The following is a 27,676-nucleotide window of genomic DNA, read 5'->3' on the forward strand; positions in this document are numbered from 1 at the left end:
GTCCTCAAAGAAAGTAGATCTATACCAAGTATTAGCCCCTCAGCCAAAGTCTACTCTCATAATTTTTTCAAAATTGATTTAAACAGCAATTCCTCATTAAACTTACATTTCCCTTCTTCTACACTGATAATACAGTATTTCCACAGTCTATTAGCTGAAGTATTTGCAATTACTTCCAAAGATCTTGAAAAAAACAATGTATCCTGGCAGACCACATTGGGTTGGTTTTTTTTTAATCACATTTATCTACACACATTTCTCTTTCTCCTTCCAGAAATCCTCATGGATTCTACTAAGTGTTGAGCTGGTGATTATAACAGCATTTACAAAGATATACAAAATACTGATGCTGTAATCATGTGAAAACAATACTATCAAATAAAGGGAAAGGAACCAGTAATCAAAACCAACACATATTATACCTAAAAATGTGAATTATCTGAGATGTTCTACAAGGGTGAGAGTCTGTCTGGACTAATAATTCTTTGTCATGGCAACCATTTCTTAGAATAAGACATAAACCAGCATCATGCCTAAGCATTTAAGAGATTTTCCAAAGTAAATAGAACCACTCTTGAGTTACGTATCTGTGCTAAATTCAAGATCCAAAGTTTTCAAAGAAATTAAAGTAATACAAAATATTAGAAAAAGAACACTGAACGAATTAAATATCTTGGTTAATTTATGGCCAACAGCTCACACGCATACAAAGGCTTCTCTGTACCAGCTTTTTATTACCACGAAATCCAGAACAAGTTCCATGAACATTTAATTGCCTGGCTATGCTCCTGGTCTAATTTCCCTGCATACAAACACTCACTATCAAGTACTTGGATCCATTTCTGGCTTCTTCTGTTTTAAACAGAGGTCATCTAAATTTAGGCTGAAATATTCCCTTGTTGATGAAGAGTAACTGGAAATAGGAAGACATTCTGCTTTGTTTATGCAACAACTCCGCAGAAGCACTAAAACTAAACACATATCCAAATTACAAAGCATCAAGTTTTGCATCCAGCCTTACAGGGTAAAGCAATATTCTTCTTGAATACATCCCACTGTAGATAGCCAGTGAGAATTTAACACCCTACAAGGAAAAAAGGATGTTCCTTTTATGCATAATGATGGCATTTACCAAACAAGAAGCTGCATTCTGAAAAACAAATGCGTCAGTTACGCGACCGCTTACTATTGTTTGATCTCCACCTTTGCTCATTCCAGATGGACTTTCCAACCACAGTGTAAACCACAAAAAGCAGATGAAAATTAAGCTGTTATGTCCAGGCATGAGTTCTCCATTAGAAAAGGTAAAGCACCTGCTTCAGGATGCTTAGACAGCAGTAAGAGTATACAGATCTCACATGGGAGCAGCTCAGACACAGTTAGTAGAGCAATTATTTCTCCAGATTAATCTAATGGTCAGTTAGCAATGATTTATATACAGACTGCAGCCCAAGCAGACAGTTGGAAGCTAACCTGACAAATGTCAGCTGGAAAAATTCATGGCAAGAGCTGAGCTGAATAATCACTGAAAGTGTGGTTTTAGAATATGAGAAATGGAAACATCCCAAAGCAGCAACAAAGTATCAAAAATTCAAACACAGATAATTTAAAACTAAATTGATTTCATTTGCCTTTATGCACTTGACATGATAGAAGAAGAACAGAAATACCAATTCTCTACTCCAAGACAGGGAATGAAAAACTCATTAAAAGAAACAGTAAAGGTTGAATAAAATTAGCAACATTAATGTACCGATCTGGATTCACGATTGGAACACTTTAAAAAGAATTATTCTCTTCCACAAAATGCCAAATCACTGCTTCATTATGGATTTTGATTGCCTACAAACAACAGGCAGCCAACAAAATTCAATTTTCAGATATTTTTTATCCATGCATTGACTAAATTTAGGCCAGCTTAGTTCAGTACGTAAAGAGAAATGACAGAAGAAATATCAGCAAACTGAGAAACAGAGCTCATTGCCATTAACAGCAAAGAGTAAATAATATCTCACAAGTGAAAAGTACAAAGGGAATGCATTTGAGCATTTGCTACACTGACCTGTTTGTTTTCCTTGTACTTAGAGGCTCTTCATGTACTATTGAAATGTGTTCTATATATTTATAAATATGCAAGTAAAGAACCATAACTGCCATATTTTAAAAGCTAGAAAAATAAACCCATGCTATTTTTTAGCACATTTAAATTTTTACTAGCTCATGTTAACATGCAAAGATCAAAACAGAGCTCTCAAACCATAGCCTGTTCAAACACTGACTTTCAAAGAACTACTCGGCCTTGTCAAAATAATAATTTTACACTATTTAGTAGGAAGAAAATAATGATATTTGTAAAATGTGAATTGTCATTTCATTTTCAGAAAGTCATACAGATGAGCTCATGACACCCTAATGTAAGTAGCATTTTTCATATTCAAATCACTATATTAAGTACTGTCAGTCAAAAAGAGTCATTAGGATGACTCTGTAGGCAAATATTACCAGAACCACTTTTATCCCCACCTACAATCACTCAGCTATGGAAGTTATCACAACTTAAGTCTAACAACTGAGATGCTTCAAGGATTAAGCCCTAAATTATTTCAGTGAAAGTGAACCAGACTCACTCAAAACAACTGGATAAATATCTTTTACTAAGTCAACTCCTTTTGACTGAAACAGGTAAAGACCAATTGCATAAGCAGTTGAATTGAAACAGTGATAGGAAGGTAGCCCCTATAGCCAGAGAAGACATAAAAGAAAGATATTCAGCGTAAAAATGCAGCAATATGAGGAAATTCTAAACGTGCACAATACCAAAACCATTAAGTGCACTTCTGCTACACCTGCTCTGGACAGCCTCAAGTGTTTAGGCTAAGCCAGCCTTGCTATGTCTCGATCTTCTTCATTCCTTCCTTTCCTCATCATCAGTGCTAGCACAGGAAGATGTACAGAGCCTTCTGCACTAAGATGCTGGAGAAGGGTAACATTCTCTTTTCCCCATACCTGAGGAGATGCTCTTTCCTCCCTCTAGCAAACTGCTAGAATAAAACCACTGAACATGAAAGTCAGTGGAAGAAGAAATTGTACTGGGATATCTTCATGTACCTTACTCCAGGGAAAAACAGAAGGCAGAAAGAAGGTTCTGGCAACTCATTACTGCTCTCTGCTACAGACTCCTCGGACACACGAAGTCTGCAAGGCATAGATCTCAACACACCTTCTTTGTAATCACTTAAGTTTTAGCCTCCTGAAATTCCAACAAGTAACCTACTTAAATAACCTCACAACAGTTGAGGGACTTACAAAATATAGCAACACTGCCTCATTCACCAAGGTCCTTATTTGTATCTCCTAGATTTCACTTGACTTTAACTAAGTCAGCTTTAACACCTCTAAAGTCTTTGTGATAAACAACACCACCACATACTTCAAAACTAGATTCATCCACATTTTCTGTCAAAAGTCTCAGAATTTCAGAAAAAAAAAAATCACACTTAATAGCTGTATCTCATTGAAAGCAGATGCCACATCATAATCAGTCAAGGACACGGATCCATGACTTAAATGGAAAACTTCAGAAAGTTAATTACAACACTAATTCAAAAATGCTGCTAAAAAACCCCACAACTAGACCAGACTACATGCTAGATAAAATGCTTAGCTCCAATATAAGTTTGTACCATCAAAAGCTTCAGAAATACATTAAAATTGTTCCAAGAAAGAGAGGGAAAGCTTGAAAGAGTCCAGCTGTATGGCTGCTCTACAGCTCTTTCCTACAGCTAACAGCATTTGGTCATTAAAAATCAATGTCTTGAAGTCCCACAAATAAGTAATGTTTTATTTGAACAGTCTTTAAATATACAAAATACTTAGCATAAAACACTTCTTTGTATTTAAGCACAGATCCCTGAGACTAAAGATATTCAGCATACTATCTAACAAAATTTGCATTGTGCGCAAGTAATTGACAGAAATCCAACGTCAAAACATAGTAGCTGGTATTTGACTGAAGAGGCTGACACTCTCATGCTATCTTTTGTCCAGTGAATCCTCCTTTCTGAGCCCAGTATTTTAGTTCTTTTTAATTACAAATGAAACAGTGCTTGTGATTTAACATCTCTTACCTCAAGCAAGGCTGCTGCAGGATCCCCCTGCAAGCTCTTTGCCAGTTTATCAACCTCATCTAATAGGAATACTGGATTGTTAACCCCAACAGTCTTCAGTCCATTGATTATTCTGCCAGGCATACTTCCAACATAGGTGCGCCTGCAAGAAATAAATGTATATGGGAAAATAGGGAGCAGCCATGTGCAACTGAGGTAAAAACATCCAAAATAAAACTCAAACAAAAATATAAGAATATTCTGAACACTGTAACAACTCTTGCTGTTTTGCAAAACTTTCTGGAACTAGTTGATAAAAACACAGAATATGCATCTGAACTAATATAAGCGACTACATCAGTAGATGAAAATTCCAGTGCCATGGTGCACTAGCCAATCTGGAATGATAAACATACACATTAAAGAATATCCAAACTTTATGGCTTGTAGGCATTTAACATGATTCAGTATAAGCTCCCTTTTACTGTATGAAGATGGAGAAGCAGATTTGGGAACATCAGTAACATTTTACTAATGATGCAAGTGGGTTTTTGTCACAACAACTGAGTTCACACAGCACATTACAATTTACTTCAAAATTCCAAATATGCTGAACTGTCAATGTCCCCTCTATAAACAGCATGCTTTAGCTACTACTCACAGAAAATAACTGAATTTACTACGTCATTTCAACATGAAATAAAAAACTAGAACAATGCAACAGAACAAAAATGAGTTGAAATTCAATAATAGTGGTAAAACCTATTTTTCACAATACACAGAGCAACTACATTTTACACGTATACATATCGCTTGTTTGCTGCATTTATCACAGTTTTTTAAAAGTATGAAACACTGGTCACTGAAGAAGAAAGAGATACATGAAGCACTGAATTACAGTACCTATCTCATGACCCTCACAAAGCAGATATACAGAACAGGCCTGCTTTGCCATATGATGTGGTGTAGTACAGTCCAAAATAAACAGGATGACATTTAGAAAGATAAAATTAAAAATACTATGGGAGCAATTTCAAAAGATACTAGAGAAAACCTGAAATATTAAAAAAACTAACTTAAACCACGCAGCAGTGGTGTTAGTTCTATGTCATACTCAATCACTGAGAAAACAAACTGCAGTTACTGTCTTCAATTCTACATCTGAGCAAAAATAAAAGTGTTTAAGATTATCTAAATAGACAGAAATGCAGCAGAATTTTAGTTTGCCTATCACCACTTTCATGAGACAGCTGCTAAAGACTGGAGCAGCCAGCATGCAATAGTTCATCATCTCTCTGCTTTTGTGTGGAGTCTTACTCCTCAGCAAGTGAGTGGATTCATCTCCACTGAGGGCTGCACTGTGTAACATTCATTACAGATCAAGAATCTGCATGGGGGAGCTATTATATGAGCACACCACTTCATTCTCCATCTGCACACAGGCAACCTTGCCAAAAGAATTAAAGGATTCTATAAAATCCAATCAGAAAATTACAAGACTAAAGGAGAACTGAAGTTCACAGAAGTGAATCATTTACCAGTGCAACCAAATTAATCATTGTAGCAATCTGGGGATTTCTTTTTCATTTTTCTTGGGGTTTTTTATTTGTAGTTTTAGATTTTGTTTGGTGGTGATTTTGTTGTTGTTTTGGAGATTTGTTTTAAACAAAAGGTGCTTACTGCACTAGTAAATAGTTTTATATGCTTCAGAGACAATGCAGCCTATTTCTAATAATAGGATAACATTATTAAGTAAACTTTAAAAGTTGTTTCTTGCTTAGCACATTATTCTCAAGTGCATGCTTAAAGACATTACACTTTTCTAATGCATGTTTATGGTTTTCTATATAAAAGTTTTATCTGATCCTTTTAAATGATATAAAGTCATGAGATACCAATGTTGCATCTAGTTTTAAGAAACAGCTTTGGTTTATAAACTAAATGACGGTAAACTGGGTTTCTCTAGTCATGGGAAAGCACTGTGAATAACCACTCTCTCATCCTGCACCATCCAATTGCAACACAAGTCAAAGAATAAAAGCATTAGGTATCAAAAGGTTTTCTGAATAATAGATCTGTTTGTTTATATTCATGCACACAGATCTACCACTTTTAAAAACTTTTTAGGAGATTTTCCAAATAGAAGCACTTAAAAAAAACAACAACACAAAACACCCAACAAAAAACGGGCACACACACACACAAAAACCAAACAAAAAAAAGAAAACAGAAAGAGATTTTTCTTTCTTGTGATACAAAAAAGTTGTTATTAATAGACTAAAATACTTTTTTTTTTTGCTTCAAACAACCCTGAAAATAGACTTAAAGTCACGGTCATTGTAGATTCAACTCCTTTTACACTTCTGGAAGATTCTCCCAGATACAGCATCTTTCAGTAGGACTTAACTGCTGCACACAATCAAGTTACCTGACATTTTAAAATAAGGCATAATACTAGGTAGGTTCAAACACAGAGTATCAAGATCTGTGGTGAAGAAAAACCAGAAAAAAGCAAATATATTCAAGACAACTCATGACAAGTCAAGTGAGAACAATACCTTGGAGTACTACAATTTTAAGAGTATAATAATTAATTGGCTTCTAAAGCAAGTAATAAGAAAAAACATTCTAACAGTAACAGAAATTTTTTTTCATGTACCCTGACCAAAGTAAACCTTGAGCTAAAACTTAAATAGAAACCATAGTCCAACTAAAATGAATCCAGTGTTATGAAGAAGATTAAATTGTTCCCTATGTAACCCAAGAGTTTTTCAAGAAACTCAAAGGTCAGAATTAAAGGAACTGTTGCTGGAAATACAAAGTAGTTCTGCAAAATACTCAGTCTCCACATAATTAGGTTTAACAGATGAAAAAAGCACATGGTAGGTTGAAGCATTCTGCTCTTCCTTTCACTATCTGACAATTGACTATTATCACTCTTCTGTCATACTGTCTTCTCATTTGTCTTCTCAATCACCTCTAGACATAGTAAATCTAAGCAACAAAGTCCAATATAAGCTTTCAATTGATATGCTAGATTTCAAATAAAAGGATGATTAAATTTATTTATGTAATTTGACCAGGTATCATGAAATAGATACTTGGACTATAAATTTCTGGATAACAAATACCTAGGTATCAATTTGCTTTTCCCATGTGTTACAGCCTAAATCTGTGATACATCTATCAGAGATGGACCAATACCTATTACCTTATACTATTTATCAAACACTCAAGATCTCCAAGGCAAGAAAACAATTCTAATGCAAATGTCATATGTAGGATGTTAAAGAAAAATAATACAATATTTTACTTTCAAAATAGAAACACAGGTAGCCTGGTTTTATTATTAAATGGCTATTAGGGAACACATCTTAAGACAAAAGTCCTTGGTAAGGCAGACCCTGCAGATATTTATATATAAACCCATTAGAACATACTAAAATGACAAGCAGATATGGCCATTTATCTGTCTGGACATTAACCTTTGCCTTGTAACCTGTGAAACTGAATACTGCTATTTGTGAGCAGCTGCCACTGAATGTGATGCTATTCTTTCTTTTCATTATTCTACCTAGGGTTGAAAGGAGGAAAAACCATATTCTGCATTAGCACTGTTGATGATACAAAGTGGCTTTGCTCATTTTTTGATGCACTATTTCTCCCCATGCATTAAATCTAAAGCTGCTTTCCATTCAAGACAGAAAGTAAATATGAAGTTTCCTGGTTATCCCACTTGTGTAGGAACTGTTGAAGAAACCTCTTAAGAGCTCATGCCACAGGTGGTCTATAATTTAGTAATTTTTAATTTATTTTAAAATCACTGAAAAGGTACATTTTAAATGTAGAGTTGTACAGCATGTCATTAGGAGCTATGTATCCTAGAAAAGCCAAGCAAAACATCAGGGAGGTCTAATCTTGTTGACTCTCCTGATGTAAACTGGGAATGTGTCTGAATTGGAACTTTAAAGCAGTACTAGTATTATCAATAAAAACATGACTCACTCCCTTCACAGTGCTATAAAGACAAACCATTTTAACTTGTTTTTAACTGCAGTAGTTTTCAAACTGCAGATGAAGAAACAGACAATGTTAATGCTGCCAAACAAACAATTTCTGAATCTAGTTCACAAGGTCACAGCTTATTTTCTTGCAAGGACAGAGGATGCATGTACTAAAGTGCTTTATCAATGTATCTTTGCTTTGTATTTGTATAATAAAGCTATTTCTCTCACAGCTGAAGTTGCTTGAGGTTTGTCTTTTTCTTGTGCAACAAGGTATGTGTGGTGAATTTCTGCTAGCCTGGCTGTACTAGTGAGCAATCGCACCTTTTCTCATGCAGATTCACCTGAACAAGTCTTCAGCACAGGGCTAAGCTATTAAATAAACTACCCAAACTTCCAGAAACTGAAAAGCAATGGTAATGTAAGGAAAAGTGTTCCACACAGAGGTGAGAGATAAAAAAGAGCTTCACTGTGATCTCACCAGCACCACTATAAGTAAATGGCACAATTACGGCTTTAGTTTCTAAGAATAATAAAACACACACACACGCAAGAGAGATCCTATGGTTCCTGTATAAAATAAAGTACCCGTACTGAGAAGACTTTAAATGGAGTGATCTTCTTGGAAAAAAGTGCCAAGTCAGCTATGGTTTAAGCCCAGGTGGTAACTCAGAACCACGCAGCCACTCACCCACAACCCCCTCCCTCCCCTTACCACCCATCCCAGCCCCGCCCACCCCCCCTCCCTCCCCCCCCCCCGCTTCAGGAGGGATGGGGAGAAGAATCAAAAGAATGTAACTCTCACTGGTTGAAATAAGAACAGTCCAGTAACTAAGGTATAGCACAAACCACTGCTGCTACTGCCAATAATGATAATTATAAGGGAAATAACAAGGGAAGAGAATACAAACACTCACCACCCAATACCCATCTCAACTGAGCAGCAATCTAGCCCTTCTGAGTTACTCCCCCACAGTTTATACACTGGGCATGACATGCTGCGGTATGGAATACCCCTTTGGCTAGTTTGGGTCAGGTGTCCCGTCTCTGCTTCCTCCAGCCTTCCCCTCCTCCCTGGCAGAGCAGGAGACTCACAAAGTCTTTGGTCAGACTAAACATTACTGAGCAACAACTAAAACCACTGGCGTTATCAGCACTGTTCCCAGGCTGAAAGTCAAAAACACAGCACTGCACCAGCTGCTGAGAAGGAGAAAAATGACTGCTACTGCTGAACACAGGACAGTCATCCTTCAGTGTGGTTTGGTTGTTGGTCTGTTTGGGGGGGAGGGTTTGGTTTGGGGTTTTTTTTGTGGGTTTGAGGGGTTTTTTTAATACAAGCTAAGAACAAAAGTAAACCAGCAAACTTTAAAATGTACAATATAGATGAGTGGTAAATGGGTAAATGCAAACAACTACTAGAGGATGCCTGATAAAGCAGTTCTGCTTTTGTACCAAGATGATGATTTCATTCTGGGAAGACAGAATGGCAGTTGCTACTCTGCACTTGATAAAAAAAATAATTCACAAACCCCAGCTGCAAGCATGTGATCTGCACTGAGATGGTAAATCCCGGGCATTTCCAACTGCCCTTCTTACACACCACAAAGAGCACGCTTACTGAAACTCCACTCCCCAACCTGCTGCCATCTCATATATTTTGCTTGCTGAATCTGTCATACTGCATTCTTCACATAAAACTTCAATAAGTGGCCCAAGTGAATGCTATTTCAGCCTATATTTGCTTACAAGTGAAACTGAATCCCAGTTTCCTTTTTAATGTTATAGTACGTTTACTACATCAGTTGTTACATACAGTTGATACAGACTTAAGCCTTCAAGCTTAATAAAGAACTTTCAGGAGAAAAATAATGGCTTCTAACACGTAATATCAGAAGATCAGCCTATTTACTGGACAGTAAAACTCAGAGAACAGCACCCTCTGTCCCTTCCACTTCCAGACCACCTCTCTAATTACTCTCTGTGACTGCCACTAGCGGCACAACGTGGATTCACTTGACTCTGAATAACCCGGAATGACTTATTCACACAAAAGGGCATTACACAGACAGTTCTCCAGAAAAGCCAGAGTTTTGATTAAATTTTATCTTGATAAGCAGAAACACAGGGGGACAAAAAATGAACAGAATTTTAAAAAATCAGTATGCAACAGTTGGTTTTAACCACAAAAAAATTGCAAAAGCACTCCTTACAAAGGAGTCCTCATACTGACTCCTGTGGAGTTTGTTCTTAAACTATACACTTGTTTGTTGAAGAGTAACCATATGATACTGTTGGTAATTCTAAATGGTATCTTCTTTTGCTTGTGAAAAATACACTGTGTTACCAAATATGAAATTTAAAATAGTTTCTAACATGCATTAATCATTTAATAATGCCCTCAAAAATACCACAGTGACAGTCACAAACACTTGAATATAACAGTTTTAAAAGCCTCATTATCAGACAACTCTGTCTTTATTCTTTGTTCGGCCTAAGCACAAGACAGAAAGCCAAACAAAACAAAACTCATCAAAACAACAATAAAAATGAACACAACAAGGAATTTCTGGCAATTGAGGAAGAGTTGATGACAGCTTTACTCTTAATGCTAATTTCCCAGACGTGGTTTCCTTATTACAAAGACTTCAGCTCTCCTCTGCCCCGGAAAAGTGACTGATACCTACATTGCTTGGTATTGATCACCCTCTAGTGGCTTCAGTTTGAATAGCAACGTGCTGCTTAATCACATTTTAAGATTGTTTTTTGGGATCCATATTGTAAGTAATCTAAAACATCAGAATTTTGAAACAGTGACTAACACTGTTAATGAATTACAGGAATAATATGTAGTGCAGGAGGAGAACAGGATTTCGCTTCTTTTTCCATTACTGCATAAGTAAATGGGGGAAAGGTCTGTTATCACAAAGGTTTACAAAACAACATACATACATGCACAGCGTGCTGCTACGCAGTAAAAACCAACGCATCAAACCATATGTACCTACAAACCCACAGTGGTTGCTGGGTATATAAGAAAAACCTGAACTAAAAAAAAATCCACAAATAAATAACTCCAGCAAATTTGCCACAGAAGAATACATGCAGGAGTAAGCACATATTGCTTGTTTTATTGAGAGTGCTGAAGGTTCATGTGAAAAAAGAATTTTCAAGCTGTCATCAAGCACAAAATCACTGTTTTGTCGCTTTTTCACCTCTCATGTTCTGGCCTAAGAAGTCATCAGCAGCATCTTACACTCCACATTCATAGAAATACCTCATATTCCAGATTCCTAGAAGTTTATATGTATGTTCAGCATAAGATTTCCCAATGAGTTTCCTGCATTCCTTCCAGCTGGGACTGTGAGTTTCCATCACTGTGATGTATTCACACATGCAATTAATTAGCTTACAGTCAAAAGTCTTAATTCTGATATCACAAAATGAACTTTTATTGGGGCATTTATTTTACATTATCATTTAAATCTCATAGGGAAGTGATACAAATACCAAGGTCCTTTTTATGCTTTGAAAACAAAGAGAAATTATAGAATAACCTATAACTGAAGACAGAATGATGGTGTATTCTGATGATGCAAAGTAGCAGCATAGCCATTGAGCAAAATTAACTGCTACATGGCATCAAAGAAATAATGGATAGCTTTTAATTCATAATAATTTACCTAATGTTGTGAAGACAACTTTTATTTAATAATACAACTTAAAAAAAAAACAACCCAAACCCCACATGCTTTTACAGATTTTTAGAACACTAACAAATCTAATATACCAAATATCCTATGCTGTATGCAAAAAGCATAAAATATGTTTAACATAACAAAAAAGCGCTGCACCAGTGTTTGGCACCTACTAATCTACCTTACCCATCATATGTTTCCAGTTTCAAGGAAGGGGAAATAGATTAATACACATAAATGGTTTAATAGGCTAAGAAGTATATACATAAAGAGATGCAAGATCATAAAAAGTCCTACAGAAAACCAGCCCAAAAAACTCCTTTGACATGATCGAGCTTAGGTGTGCTTGCCTAAACTTCCGTTTGAAATAGGAAAATACTACACTAACAAGTTTGAGATACTTAGTAACTCAGTTGCTATCCTCTAGCAACCTGTATCACTCTCAGTTTCTCTTTCTGTTTTATCAACATAGTTATAAAGTAACGCATTGCTATACATAGGCTATTTTGTATAACCAGATCTTTACCTCCCTCTTAAAATGTAGAAAAATCAGATACAACATTTAAGAGTTTGCATAAGACTTCCTACTGAATTTTACCTCAAAGAGCTAACATAACTGAAGATTAAATTCTGTTCTCCCCTATGACAATAAAAGGCAGTAGCAGAAGGAAAGAATAAAGGCTTTATCTCAACACTAAACGTCCATTCCCACTACTAAAGTTCTCTACTGAATAACACCACTGAATACCAAGAAAAATCAATTAATAACTACCATTGTTTGAAATAAGCAAAACGGCTCTGTATTAGCTAAACAAAATAATATATACATTCTGTAGCAAACAAAAGCAAAAATTTCAATTAGGAAAGGAAGAAGTAGTTACCTGTGGCCTCGAATATCAGACTGATCACAGACTCCTCCTAAAGCAATTCTGTGGAATTCTCGACCCAATGTCTTCGCAATTGATCTTCCAACACTGGTTTTACCAACTCCTGGGGGTCCCACAAAGCAAAGAATGGGTCCCTTGAGGTTGTTTTTAAGCTGTCGGACAGCTAAGTACTCCAAAACTCTCTTCTTCAGTTTCTCCATAGCATAATGATCATTATCCAAAACAATTCGAGCTGCACGAATTTCCAGGCGATCTATCAATAATTGACAACAGAAAAGATATAAGCACGTTTACCTTTACAAATGGAAACAATTCATTCTCAAACATGTTCATCAGAACAATCTCACTGACACACACACACACACTTTTCAGACATTTTCCTAAAACAAAGGTATTATAATTCTCACTTAATTAGACATAAGATAGACAGATTACAGTAATGAAATTTAGAAAACAAAAAACCACCAGTTTACAGCCTCACAGACAAAAATCTGGTTCAAATGAATTTAGGGAATGTAGTTCAAATAAACTATTCTGTAACAGCAATTCAATGAAAAATAAATTTTCAGCATTTACCTTCTCACAGAAGTAAGTTAGATCCTGTAAGGTCTTCTCAAAAGACAAACTCATCCCTGTGTCTTCATCATCTACTTATGGTAAGAGCCTATATCTCACAAATACAGCAAGATCTCACAGGCCTAAAGGGCACACTTTACTTGCTATACAACACAAAAGGATTTAGCACTGTATAAAATACCCACATGATATCACAACTGGAAAAATTAGTTTTTGCAATTGCAGTGATTTGTGATAAATGGTAAGGTCTCACTGGTGGACATTAACTAATGCTTTACAAAAGGCAAGAATTTCTGGCAGTTGTCTTCTCCTTTGCTCTACAACATAAAGATAGCAGGCAGGAAGCAGTGAAGTCTACCAACTCCGCACACACCCACCCTTCAAATTGTATGCATACTAGATGCAGACTCCTCATACTGTAAGTGTGCTTATTTCGCATGCAGACAATCATGATTGAAGTCTCATGATCAACAGTGCAAATTTTTGTGATGAACCACTGGACAAAAAATTCACTAATGATCATAACTTTCTATTGTATTTTCTATCTTTATATTCATGTATATTTTTATTCACTGTAGCTATGGATTCCAAAGCATCAGTCACATGAATGTGAATAGAAATTTCAAAACTCTGCTTAAAGTAAAACTTCACACTACATGTGACATGGCATAATTTTACAAGATTAAAGAGCAAATGTAACCAAAACCATTCTTCGAGGACATCAGTATCAATATTTACTTGGTTTGGTATTCTTTGAATAACACCATAGAGATCTGCAAAGATCTGTAGGCAGATCTTTTTACAATTTAATGATTGAAGAAAATATTAGAAGAAGATGTGTAAACAGTCAAGGATCTAGTTCAAAACGGCCAAAGTTCATCACCACGCTTACTAAGAGGCAAAAGACAGACAGACGTTTCTGCTGGTGTGTTATGTTAAATTTCTTTTTAAAATCACATTCAAAAGCTTCATCCTCCAGTAGCTGCTAGAAAGAATTAAAATCTTTTTCTCTAGCAGAACACCTTCTGAAAAGTCATTTTGCCCACTTAATTTATGAGTGTTGTTCAACAGGAAGTCATGTTTGGTTTTCAACTCTACTTGCTCTTTTTGTACACCGTTCCCATATTAACAGTACTCTCATATTAACATATTCCCATATTAACAATATTCCCATATTAACAGTATCACTCTATGCTCAGCATTTGAAAATGAGAGTACAAAGATGACATAACAGTTTTTTTATTGTATCTGATGCTGCAATTATTAAAATTAACTACAATTGTGCTTTTCATCCTTTTGTTCCTCACGAAACTTGAGTAACTTAAGACACAGCAGAACCTTGTTATATTAATGACATTTTTATGGTTAGGCAATGAGACAAACATTTGCAAGACAGAACTAAGTACACAGTGTTTACATGATGGCTACTTGTCCTAAAATGTCTGTGTAAGACACAATCAACAATAATAGAGGGGTTACCTTTTGTACTCTTGTTCCATGGCAATTCTACCATCAGTTCCAAGTAATTTCTTGTCAAAGCATATTCTGGCATTGATTGAGGCATCTTCTTTAATCTGGAAACATATGCACAGAATTCATAAGGCTAATCAGGAATTAACTGCAAAGTAAAACTCTTCTGCACCACAAGATGGACATTTAGCAAACACTTTAAGAAATAGGACCCTATCTTACTTTCTGACAAAGCAATACTAAAAAAGGAAGTCACTACTCCACCAATCATGAGCTTGTCTTTGCATAATAATAGTTTATATGACATATTTAATGATTATTTAATATGATATATTAAAAAAAAAGTCAATTTCCTATGCATACACTGCATCCTCAATGCATGCATCACTATCTATGCATCCTCACTGGAAGAGGTTGTTATCCATCACGGATAGCACAGTTATCCAATCATGAAAGAAAAACAGAAGAAAAAAGACTCAATAACTGGGTCAGTTTTAATTAAATAATTATTTTAAACTGGTATTATTTAGCTGAGTGTTTTTTAGATCTTCATAACACAAGGGCTTAGAGCTTACAGTTTAATGCCCTATTAGTGTATAAACCGTATCTAGAAGATTTCATATTTCTCTGTCATCACTTCTGATTCTCAAAAAAGATGATGAAATGTATAAGCAAAAGACAGCACTCTACTAAATTTTTAAAAATAATTTCCGAAACACAGCAACACAAACACACAGTCAAATAAGGGAAGGTTAATGCAAGAGAAGCAACCACCATATGAAAGTCTCCTACCTCTTTATTTCCTTAAGACAAACTTTAAGAGCTTGTTCTGACATACTGGATGTTCTGATCTTTTTTTCCAGCATGACAACATCATCATGATCTTCTTCCTCCTCATCATCTTCTGCAGTGCTTGGAATGTGATTGCTTCTTCTATTAGGACGGATAGCTACAACCTATGAAATGGAAAAGAGAGCCAGAGTATAGTATTGTTTTTTAAATCAGGTAGATACTTTGGCTTTGAATGGAAACCATGACAAAAATATACAAGGTGCTGGGAGAGCCTCCATAGAAAAATTCAGAAGATTTTAATCCAATAAATAACTTCACAAAGTATTACTGGTACTACTTTAGAGTTCTTATATTGCTGTATATTGCTGTATAGAATCATAGAATAGTTAGGGTTGGAAAGGATCAAAAGAAGCGTGACCAGCAGGTCGAAGGAGGTGATCCTGCCCCTCTACTCTGCTCTCGTGAGACCTCACTTGGAGTATTGTGTGCAGTTCTGATGTCCTCAACTTAAAAAGGACATGGAACTGTTAGAACAAGTCCAGAGGAGGGCCACAAGGATGATCAGGGGAATGGAGCACCTCCCATACGAAGACAGGCTGAGAAAGTTGGGTCTGTTCTGCCTGGAGAAGAGAAGGCTGCATGGAGACCTCATAGCAGCCTCCCAGTATCTGAAGGGGGCCTACAGGGATGCTGGTGAGGGACTATTCATTAGGGACTGTAGTGACAGGACAAGGGGTAACGGGTTGAAACTTAAACAGCAGAGGTTTAGACTGGATATAAGGAAGAAATTCTTTACTGTTAGGGTGGTGAGGTACTGGAATGGTATACCTTTCACTGCACTGGCCAAAACTCAGTATGTTCTTGACACTGGGCATGAAATGAATCCTTTAAGGAACCTGAGCCTTTATTCAATGTCAGAAAAGTGCTCAGATTGAAAAAAAAAAGAAAAAAAACAACAACTCAAAAAAACCCCACACAAAACCAACCAAACAAAAACTACCCCCCACACACACAAAAATAAAACCAAAATTATAACAAAACAAGACAACAAAATAAAACCTTGGCTGTTTTAAAATTATATTTTATCTTTTAGGTATTTAAAATACCAAAGTTGCCAGCGAGATGTTCTCTGCAGCTCCAGACTGACCATGAAACATTACTGCTATAAATTAAAACTTTGCACAGATTAAAACCAGTGATTAAGCATTAGTATGCTTAAGAGTGTATCTTCATACTTATTTATGAAGTTTAATTATCCACATTTAAAGTCCATACCCTTTTATCATCATCCTGCTTGGGCTTTCTTGTTTTCTGAAGCAGCTTCAAGCCTTCAATCTGCCTAACAAGCAATGGTATAGTCATCTTGAACCGTTCTTCCAGCCTAACAGCATCTAAAATCTAAAAGCAAGACGTTATAAGTTGCCAATGAGTTCATTCTGATGGATCATCAGCTTCAGGGAGGGGAACATGAAGGACACTGTTACTGTCTTCTGAACAATTATACAATAGATGGTTTAGGAAAAAAGGCAGCAAGACAAGCTATGAGAATACAATCCACAAAACCCAGCCTCAGAGGTCTGGATGCCAAAACTACAAAGCACTCCAAAACAGAAAAAAAGTATTTTATCCTGTCTGATTTTAAATCATCTTAATATTTCAGTTGCATTTTCTGTGGCAGACATCTATCAGCATTCTGGTTTTCAATTACTGAATTGAAAGAGTTAGACCTCTCAGAAACTTACAGCATGATCACGTTGATTAACCCAGAAAAAAAAAAAAAAACACCTTATGCCTTAATGGGTTTCTTGTCTGTTTGTTTACAGGTTATTTTGTTTGTCTTTTTAAAATCTTATATGCTATTCCATTTTCATGACTAATGAAGCTGCTATGTGGAAATGGGTAGAATTTGGCTCTTCCTTTTTTCCACAGCTTCCACTGGCTGCTCTTTTCTTTAGCACTTCTAATAACGAAAAAGGACATGGTAAATTTAATGATTTATGTACCTTCCTCAAGTAGGACATTTAGCCCAGTACATACCTTCACTTCAACTTATTTTCTATATTAACTTCTACTGTGCTTTGAAAGAACCTAACTTATGCTTTCAATTCAAGGTTGAACATGCAGCACTGTCAGTGACAAAAGGAACAACAAAACTTCCAAACACAGCAAACAAACACAGAAATCAGACTAGTAAGTCTTAAGCCATAAGCAACATTTTTGCATAAAGTTACCTTGATATATGATGCAAATTTAACCAGTGTCTCAGTATTTTAAACCACACACTTTCAGATGTTTTATTTAAATACTTAAAAAAAATCTTATTTTGGTAAGAAGAAAGCTGTTGGTATTAAGAGATGTATAGTCAACTGTGATAAGTAAGCAGGATTTCAACACAATTTGAAGCATTTCTCCTCTTTAATATTGGAAGGGGAAGTCCATGTTGTATTTATTGTTTAACAAAATGAACTGTTTCCAATGTTAACTAGATTAATTTACCTGTTAGGTGACTTCTGATACATGCATATATAAACACTTTAAATAACAGCATAAAACCTTTTTACAAATACTCATGCTCAGGTGTAACACAAATAACTTCTGACAAAACATCATCACTGTACAGTCTCAAGTGTAAGCAACTTCACAATGATCTAAAAAGTTAGTTAACTGAAAAATAAAACCCAAACCAACAAACACCTAACTCCACTTAAAAATGGTTTAAGGTCATAATACCTGGAGCTTCTCTTGGTTGGAGGTACGGATAATAGAAGTCAGTATATCTGGCAAAGCTTCTCTTGGCAGATTGTCCAAAAGACGTCTCAGCTTTGCAACTGCAGGAACGGACATATCCAGCATCTCAACCAACTGTAAGGAACACCCAATAAACAATATTCATGGTTGTTATGTTTCTTTTTATCTGACTTAAAAAGGGTTGCATCTTTCAGCACAAAACACTTCTAGAAAGCTACTGAAATAAATTTTTAAAAGTTCACAGCAGGCACTATCTCAGCACAAGACAACCATGATTTTTGTTTTTCAGCTTGTGCAAGTAGTTAAAAATATCATCATTTGCAGCACTCTTTACAATGCCTACATCTCTTATTTCCCACACACATGCTGAATAAAACTTTCCCAGTTACCTTAACAGTACAATGACTCTTTTTCTATGTAATCTTTAAACTCAAACTCATTATACCTGGGGACATCTGTTTACATTCAAGGCTCAAGAGAAGCTTTTCTTCTTTTAAAAATCAAACCAAACCACAAAATCTCAACCCATTGCATATGTTTACACATATACATATGTAATCCAAGAATAAAAAATCAAAAGTATTCCTTTTCTTAGTGTACAGTAGTACTATATATAGAATAATACAAACTTATCACAGTGCTAACATACACAGACTCATCCTGCAACAAGTTGTATAGATATTCTGCAACTCAACACAGAAACCTTAACATGTAACAAAAATATTTATTTTGCAGAAGAAATACTGAAATTCTAACAGTCACTGAAAAACGTAAGAATTGCAAAAAGGGCAGATAAGAAACAAAGAAAAAAAATGCATACATTGATATATGATACATAGGATTAAAACAGTTCACCTGCACTGCATACTTGTAGAATTGCTCTGACAGCTCTCCAAGTTCCTCTTCAGATTTATGCTGATTAGTAAACTGCTCAAGTCGATCTAACTGCTCGACTTCCGCCACAGGATATGGCTTCTCTTTCAGCAACTGCAGGATCTGGAATCGGCAGAGGCCTGTAACCAGCAACGTGTAATGTGGCTTGGGCCAGTTGCTGCCAACCACCTGAACTGCCAAGGCAGCAGTGCCAATCCTAAAAACAGACCAAATCTCTGTGTTACTTGTCACTTTCCACGAAACGTTTTGTGTGCCCATTATTAAGCAGCAATCAAACTAGAGATTGCAAGAACTTTCTGGGTCATAGTTATTTATCATGAAAAGCAACCAAATTACACAACTTCCTTTGTAACACAGACTACCTGAAAATTAATGAGGTAACTGAAAAACTAAGATAATATAACAGAGTCACACAACTTAGAAACATTTCTTCATAAATAATTTCATGAAGCTTGCTGTGGACAGGAACACTGACATTTGCGCTTAAAGTAACATGCTGGGAAATTGAGTGTAATTTACAGTTCTTCAGTGAAATGGTCAGCCTCATTCTGACCATGTTATTTGAGATAACATGTACCTATTTAAGCAGATTTAAACCAAAAGTTACTTTCTTGCAAAAACCTTACTAGGTCCACCGATACGATAATTTTGAGAGTAAGGGTTGCAGCATGTTAATTTTATTCATGCTTTATCCGACAGAAACAGGATAAAATTCGGTTTCATTTTATGTGAACTAGGTTAGTTTCCATGCTACCTGTTAGGTGAAAAACGCTAGCGTTAACAACTGCGACAGGCTTAACTCTCCTGGCCTGCGCTCTTTGATCCTATCTTCCTCATCCACCTTGGTCTCCTCACGCAGACCCTTCCCCAGACGCCAGCCTGACAGTCTCTGCCGCCATGGCCCCCCTCCAAGAGGCGCTCCTCCGGGGCACCGAGGAACGCCCCCCTCACAACTGCGGCTCGGAGCGGACCCGCCCCCTCGCCCAGGCCCATGCCCGCAGCGCGATGCCCCGCGAAGGTGACATCAGGGCAAGCTAGTCCCGGCGCCGCGCCGGCCCGGCCAAGGGGGGGTTATGGAGAAGGTCAGCCGGGGACCAGCGAGCCGCGAGGGCGAGCCTGGCCGGGCAGGGCAGCACCTGTGCAGGGAAGGCAGGTCGTCGCAGTCGGAAGTGGGGTCACTGGTGTTGGGGATGACGCCGATGATGGTGCTCCTCAGCGAGGTGCCCTTGAGGAGCCGGCTGCGCACCAGCTGCATGTTGCGCGGCGAGTCCACGCTGGTCCGCATGGTCGAGCCAGGCAGCAACACGCCCTCATGGGTGAGCAGCAGCGGCAGGCGGCTGGGGATCTGGATGGCGCTGCCCGCCGCCATAGCGTCCTGCTCCCCTCCCGGCCGCACACTAGCGAGACAGAGCAGCCTCAGCTCCGCCCCACTACGGGCGCCGGGACGGAGCAGTCCGCTCTGCACCCGCCCCTCCGGGGAGCTCCCGCACGGCGAGTCCTCCCCGACGAAGTAACTTCTCGCTCAGTTTTTGCCTTTTTTTCTTTTAAAAGACAAGGCCCGCTGTGGGTCAGGGGCCGGGGAGCGCTGGGCCCCGCTCCCCGAACGGCTCCGGAGTCTGACAGAGGCAGAATGTGACACTTTTCAAATGAAAACCATTTTGTGCTTGTTTTTACAAAAACCTGCTCTTCTGGGTCCGTACTCATAGGCAAAGGACTCAGGGCCCCGTTTCATTAAGTGGAAGTCAGTGTAAGGACTCTTCAGAGCGCTCTGGCCAGTCCAGCACATGAAGACATGTAAGAGAACAAGATGCAGGAGACCCCACCTGCAGTCCTGTGTCCAGCTCTGGAGCCCCCAGCACAGGAGGGACATGGACCTGCTCAAGCAAGCGCAGAAGAGGCCGTGAAGATGATCAGAGGGATGGAGCACCTCTGCTCTGGAAACAAGATGAGCGAGCTGGGATTCTTCAGCCTGGAGAAGAGAAGGCTACTCCAGAGAGACCTTAGAGCAGCTCCAGTCCCTAAAGGGGCTGACAAAAACACTGGAGAGGAGATTTTCACAAGGGCCTAGAGTGACAGGACAAGGGCAAATCACTTTAACCTGATAGAGGGTAGATTCAGATTAGACATTAGGTAGAGAGGTGCTGGCACAGGTTGCACAGAGAAGCTCCACCCCTGGCAGTGTTCAAGGCCAGGTTGTATGGGGCTTGGAACAACCTGGTCTAGTGGAAGGTGCCCATGTCTGTGGCAGGGGTTGGAACTGGATGAGCTTTAAGGTCCCTTCCAATCCAAACCAGTCTGTGGTTTTATGACATATCTTCTGCAGGGCAGGGACCCAAAGCCTGAGCCTTCCCCAGGGGCTGGGGTACTGTGAAAAGCAAAGCACTCACTGATGCTTCTCTTGCGCAGGCCAGGCCAGATGCCAGCAGAGGAGGATCAGAGGTCCTGGGGCTTCACCATTGCTGGGGGAGTCCTACTGCAGTACAGCTATTTCCAGCAGGCCTGGAGGGATTAGCCAAGGTCATAGCTCACTGTGATCAGTAACATTCCTTTACTTAGTCCTGCTAAAGCCTGCCCAGGGGAAAGGGCTCAACCACTTAGGCCCTATATAGAGTTCAGATGAAAAAGCAGCTTTTAGAAACTTTCCTTTCAACCCCTCTAGTGAAAAGAGGTGCAATATCAAAATTGCATAATATAATGAGACACATTAACCAATCCCTTGTTACTCAGTGACTTGCACAATATGTTTTGAACAAAGGTAATCCTGTACAGAGGGGAAATCTCAGTAGCAACAAAAATGACAATTTGAAATGCACAAGTGTAGCTACAGTAAAATAATAGCTTAATTGTTCAGTTTATTAACACCTTAAGCTGTTGGCCTACTGGAGAACGCAAGGTATCAGAATGTATGGAAATACTAACAATGTATTTAAATGAAAAAAAAATTAAGAAGATATTACAAATATCTTCTAAAGATATTAGAAAAACAAATTTAATCATCTTCTAAGGTAGCCACCTCATGCACCCTAGAAAGAAGCTGGAATTTAATATACTATTCAGTATGATGTTTAAGAAATGTTAACACAAAAGGGCACATAACAGGAATATGGAAAGTGAATAAATATATGTTTACACTCACAAATGTTTAAGTGTCTCTATAAGTTTGTGATATGAACACAAACCAAATCTACACTTCTAACATTTGCTCAATACGTTTATTGATTTCTTATTTTCAGTCAGAGTTTTTTCCTATTCCTATCAATGCAATGCCTTCTAAACCTTCAACACTGCTAGATGTTGTAGAAGAGCTTCAAAATTTATTAGGACATGAAGGTTAGGAAGATTTGATAGATAATACATGCTAACTAGTTTTCCTTTAAGAAAACTTACAGCTTCTTTCTTCTTAATCTACTTTGTGTTTCTGGAAATTTACATTGTCAAGTACTAAAAGCTTTCAATTGAAACAGATTATACACCTGCTGTATATCTACCTATTTTCATTTGAAATACATTCTTATTATTTGGCACCCACTGTTATTATTTGGAAATGATATTATCATTACTTTAAAGAGGAAGTAATTTAATGCAAAGACAGAAAATACAGTTATAGCAAATATTATTCCTACAGATGCATAGGAATTTTAAACCATTTTGCATTTTGTTTGGTTTAACTAAGACTGTGCAACCTCTGATGTGCTACAGGTTTTAGAGCTGCAAGATCCCTAACTAGCTCTCATTAATCCCAACGTGATTGATTTTTTTTTTTTTACCTACTAGACATCAATTGTTAGTACTATTTACTATTGCTAGGGAAGCACCATGGAGTGGAGGTCTGGGCAGCTCTGGGCACCATGCTGGAGGCATAGGGCAGTGACAGAGAGCTGCCAGGGAAGGGGTGCCTGCAATAGAGTAGGAGCTGAACTGGGGTGGCTCGCAGATGTGCCACAATGCACCTCTTCAGTGCACCACCTTCCCCTTTTCAGGGCCAACCCTCACCCCAGAGCAGCTCCCCTTGTCCCAGCATGCTGTCAGCTCCACTGCTTGTTTCACATTGCCCAGGACATTCACAGTTGCAGGGACACCTAGTCCCAGCTCACCCTGTCTGTGGTTGTGGTCACAGTTCTGATCTCAAGGCAATGCCTTCATTGTCCCAAATAAGACCCAGCACAGCCATCGCAAGCTGCACCTCCCCTGCTCAACTATACCATATTGGATGTAGAAGGACCACTGCCGTCAACCCCACTAGCTGCACTTAGGGGCTTTCTGTCCCCAGCCTCCCAACATACAGCAGTGGTCCCATGGTCAGGAACATGGCAGTGTTCATCCCATGGTCAGGAACAAGAGCCATCACCACCAGCCCCTTCAGGGACAGTGGGCCCTGGCTCCTGAGAGCAGCTTGACAAAGAAAAAGGTAGAAGCCCTGGGGTGCACAGAAAGGAAAAAGGATTAGTTTTAAGGGGAAAAGAACAAAGTGAGAGCTATGGAGTACAATGAAAATAAAACCACTAGAGGATGATTAGAGCAAACTGATGGCTTTGTGAGGCACAACCAAAAGCAGAAAGCCCAGTGGCATGCAGCATCCTTATCTCCCAGTGCCACCAACACAGGCCCCAGCCCTCTGCCCCCAACACACTAGAGGCACGGTGCTGTAGGCAAAGTCTGGAGCAGCCCGGGGATCTCATTCAGAGCTGGCAAGGCCTGGCTGCCCCTAGGATAATGGAAAATTACACCAACATCCCTGAGAGTCCATAAACACACAGCAGCACTGTCAACAGAGTTGCTATAAACCATAAACTCTAGCTGAAAAACTGCAAATATCAGAACCCAAATGGTTGTTGAGGCTTTGCAACTTATGGATAAGATTAGATTTTAAAAAACCTCTGCCCTGAGTGGTAAATGTGTAAACTGTAAATCCTGACTGATAGATACTGAATCCCACAAAATTAAGGAAAAAAACATAACATCTGAGTGAGAAAATCCCAGCAAGAAATTCTGAACAAAAAACTGCACAAGAAAACCTCCGCACCCAGTTTTACACAGGAAAAAAACTAAAGCACGTGCAAGCAGGAAAACAGTGAAGAGAAGCCAAGGTTTTTCTACCCACAGCTTAAAACATTTGCCCTTCATTTCTGAGTACAGCAGAACCGTAAGACGATCACAAACACTTTACAGTTGCTGTTTATAAGCTCGGGTTTAGCCACAATTCAAATGTGACAATATGCAAGAAGCAATCCACAGAACTGTGCTAAGCTAGCCTTCCAGGGAGCTTGCCTGCCACGCTGTGAACAGTAACTCCTGTGCAGTAGACACAACCGTTTGCGCTACCCCGGCTATCCAGCAGGTGGTGCAGAGTGTCCAGAGTGAGGGTAAAATACTGCGGATGGTGGAATATTTATGATGTAAACTAGACTTGTTTTTAGCCCGTTAACCACATTTCTAGTCCAGAGCATTTCTCATCCACGCTATACCTAATCCACCCGGTTGTCTTCAGCCTTTAGCAGATGGTACTCCTCAGGGAAACTGCAGCACAGACGGACACTGCAATGTTACAAATGGCACAAAGAACACCTAACATAAAAGGGGCAAACAAGCAGTCCTCTCACTTATCCATTTTCTCATTTGACACAGGCAGAAGAAGGAAAGCTTAGGCCTCTCAGACTCCCAAGACACTATCCACCACCACACCCAAGAGCACTGCCTACTCAGCGTCCTGTCACCAGGAACGTCCTGCTCATTGACCTGGGAGCAAGGAAGCAAGCCCACACTCCAGCCCTTGACTCCTACATCCCACCTATGCTTCTCCACTTAGCACCGCCCCAGCTCTTCTCCCACAGACCAGGCGTACAACACCCGTGGCACACAAATTTTTTGTCTCCAGACCATTCAGAAAGCAGCCTCTAAAACGCCAAGTACAAAAGAGACTAAACTAATTGGAAACAGACTGTAGCGGGATAACAAGAAAAGCCAGGTTTTGCATCATCTCCATAGACTGCCTAATACACACAAGTAGCTCAAATTGAACAGACCCTACTAGAAAGCCCTCTGGTTCAACCGTGTGCCTGAAAGGCTGAGTCAAGTGCAAGCCACAGCTGCAGAGGTGGAAGAGGAGCAGAAAGAGGCTGATGGAAGGAATACACCTCTTTACATAAACACATATCCAACAGGAAACTAGGCTATGTGCTGGTGTTGCGTTCATGAGTCAAGCTGCACCTCTTGACAACCCCATCTGGACACAGGCAAGCAAAAGGCACTGGCAATCTATGCAGAGGATAGCCTGCACACAGATGTGTGAGAAAGATGGTAACAGCAACTCCCGGGCTAACCTACTATGGGCACCTGCCCTAACACCCAAGTACTAGGAGACTGATCTCTCTCTTCCTGACACCTCCCCCACAAGCTTCTTCACTATCAATCATACTGCCCACATAACATCTTGGCTCAGTGGTAGTTTCCCAGAGCACATTCATAGCCCTGTGACCCAGCAACAAAAATCTTTGGAAAGGTATTACATGTATCTGAACAAAGCAGATCATTCTTTCATTCACTGCTGATCAACATCACTGAGCACCCACCAGGCCCTGCTGAAGGCCTGACAAAACACAAAGGAACACCAAACCTTCAGATGACAGAAGAACAGGAATACAGGAAGGGGATAGGGAGGAGAAGAAAAGAGGGATAGGAAGACAGACAGAGGGATTAAAAGAGATTTCATGTGTCTTTGAGGAGTGCTTGGAGGTGAGAAGGAGCTTTCAGGAAGGGTTTGGCAGAGTTTGAGGGCTGCTGGCAGCTTTAAGGCAGCATCTGGTGGGTCTGGGACAGGCTTTAGGGATATCTGGGATCTCTAAGGCCATTGCAGATCCATTGCAAGGAGCAGCAAAAACAACAGTACAGTGTGAGGTCTGTCTTACCATCAGTATCCAGTGATACTGATGGCTGCAGTCTCTCTTGTGGCATAGCTTCATCAGCCAGAGCTTTCTGGAGGAGGCACAGTAAAGTCCATCATGCCCTTAGGACCTGTACCAGTGACAGCCAGGCACAGCAGTGGAGGTACTGGCACCCATGTGCCCATAGCACACCAACAAGAGCAGCCCCCCACCAACTCTATCCCCCTCTGCCCTTCTTTGCTCCCCCCTGCAAGGCTTTTTAAGACACCCACTCAAACTCTTCCTTCAAAACCCCCTTATCACTCAACCCTGCCCCAGTGTGAACACTGAGCCTTAAAAGCCCGGGTACTTGCATAATTACCTGCTCCTCTTCTTCATGAGCACTGAGGCTGGAGTAAAGTAGCAGGCATTCCAGATGTCCTCGAGGCCTGGGGCAAGTTTCTCTCGTCTGTGGTAGCTAAGGGCCCTGGTCATGACAGTAGCAACTCCAGAATCACAGGACTGAGGTGGCAGGGGACCTCCGGATGTCATCTGGTCCAACCCCTCCCTCAAGCAGGGCCACCTACAGCCAGCTGGCAAAGACCATAGCCAGATGGCTTTGGAATATTGACATGGTGGCACACTCTACAACTTCCTGGGCAGCCAACCCATGCCAGTGCTCTGTCACCCACACAGTGAAAAGTGTTTCCTGATGCTTCAGTTTGTGCCCATCACCTTGTCCCGTCATTAGTCACCACTGGAAAATGTCTGGCTCCATTTTCTTCACAGTCTCCTTTGAAGTGTTTATAGACATTGATAAGATATTCTCCCTACCCTTCCACCCTGCACCTTCTTTTCTCCAGGCTGAACAGTCTCAGCGCTCTCAGGCTTTTATGTGAGAGATACTTTATCCCTTCATCACTTCAGTGACCCTTCACTGGACTCTGTCCAGTATGTTTGTGCCTGTCTTGCACTGCGGAGCCCAACAGTCCTCCTGCGCTACCAACAAGAGCCCAGATACCCTTCCCAGCATAAAATTCCAGATTCCCTGACACAAGGAAATAGCCCCAGATAACCTAAGTAAGCAAAGGGCCCCCAAAGAACTGAAGAATGCACCAGAGGTGCCAGCATAGTCTCATAGTCCCTGGAAAGGCCACCAAGACAAAAACATATGGCTCCACAGACCCCACAATATCTCTGGGAGCACTTTGGAAAATTGCCAGAAGCAATGGGTACAGCCCTAGAGAACACCCCCGAAGAGATACAGCATTGATGGGCCACCTCTCAGTATCTAGAGCACTAGGAACATCCACCTCCTACAGATCCCAGCAGTGGCACTGAAGTGATTACCCTAAATGAGCTATAACATAGTATTCATCAAGTAGCCCTAACAGGATTATCTCATATTGATCAAACAGGTACTGTCCATCCTGTGATGTTTCTGACACCTAATTGTTCCAAGATGTGTAAATAAAAGGTAGGCAAACCTGGCTTCACTATTTTAATGATAATTTGCAAATCATAAGTTTAAAACCTCTGGCTGGAAACATTGGTGGTGTGTTTTTCATAGAAAGAGACCAAAAAATGGCTTAAGGTGAGAAAGAGTACAGAGCTAAAAACACTGGGTGGCGTTCAGACTGCGTA

General features: G+C 39.4%; 1 protein-coding gene across 1 annotated transcript in view; it reads right to left on the reverse strand.

Annotated features, from left to right (window-relative positions):
- Positions 1-20,562, reverse strand: part of LONP2 (lon peptidase 2, peroxisomal) — a 46,545-nt gene extending 25,983 nt beyond the window's left edge. The window contains exons 1-8 of the mRNA XM_005152205.2: positions 20,309-20,562; positions 19,134-19,368; positions 18,261-18,392; positions 16,806-16,928; positions 15,531-15,694; positions 14,748-14,842; positions 12,687-12,945; positions 4,128-4,269 (exon numbers count right to left, since the gene is read on the reverse strand). Of these exons, the coding sequence (XP_005152262.1) occupies positions 4,128-4,269; positions 12,687-12,945; positions 14,748-14,842; positions 15,531-15,694; positions 16,806-16,928; positions 18,261-18,392; positions 19,134-19,368; positions 20,309-20,541 (1,383 nt within the window). The 5' untranslated portion in view covers positions 20,542-20,562. The remainder of the gene's footprint in view (positions 1-4,127; positions 4,270-12,686; positions 12,946-14,747; positions 14,843-15,530; positions 15,695-16,805; positions 16,929-18,260; positions 18,393-19,133; positions 19,369-20,308) is intronic.
- Between the last annotated feature and the right edge of the window lie 7,114 nt (positions 20,563-27,676).

This window comes from Melopsittacus undulatus, chromosome Z (genome assembly GCF_012275295.1).
Source record: "Melopsittacus undulatus isolate bMelUnd1 chromosome Z, bMelUnd1.mat.Z, whole genome shotgun sequence".
NCBI classification, from domain to species: Eukaryota; Metazoa; Chordata; class Aves; order Psittaciformes; family Psittaculidae; genus Melopsittacus; species Melopsittacus undulatus.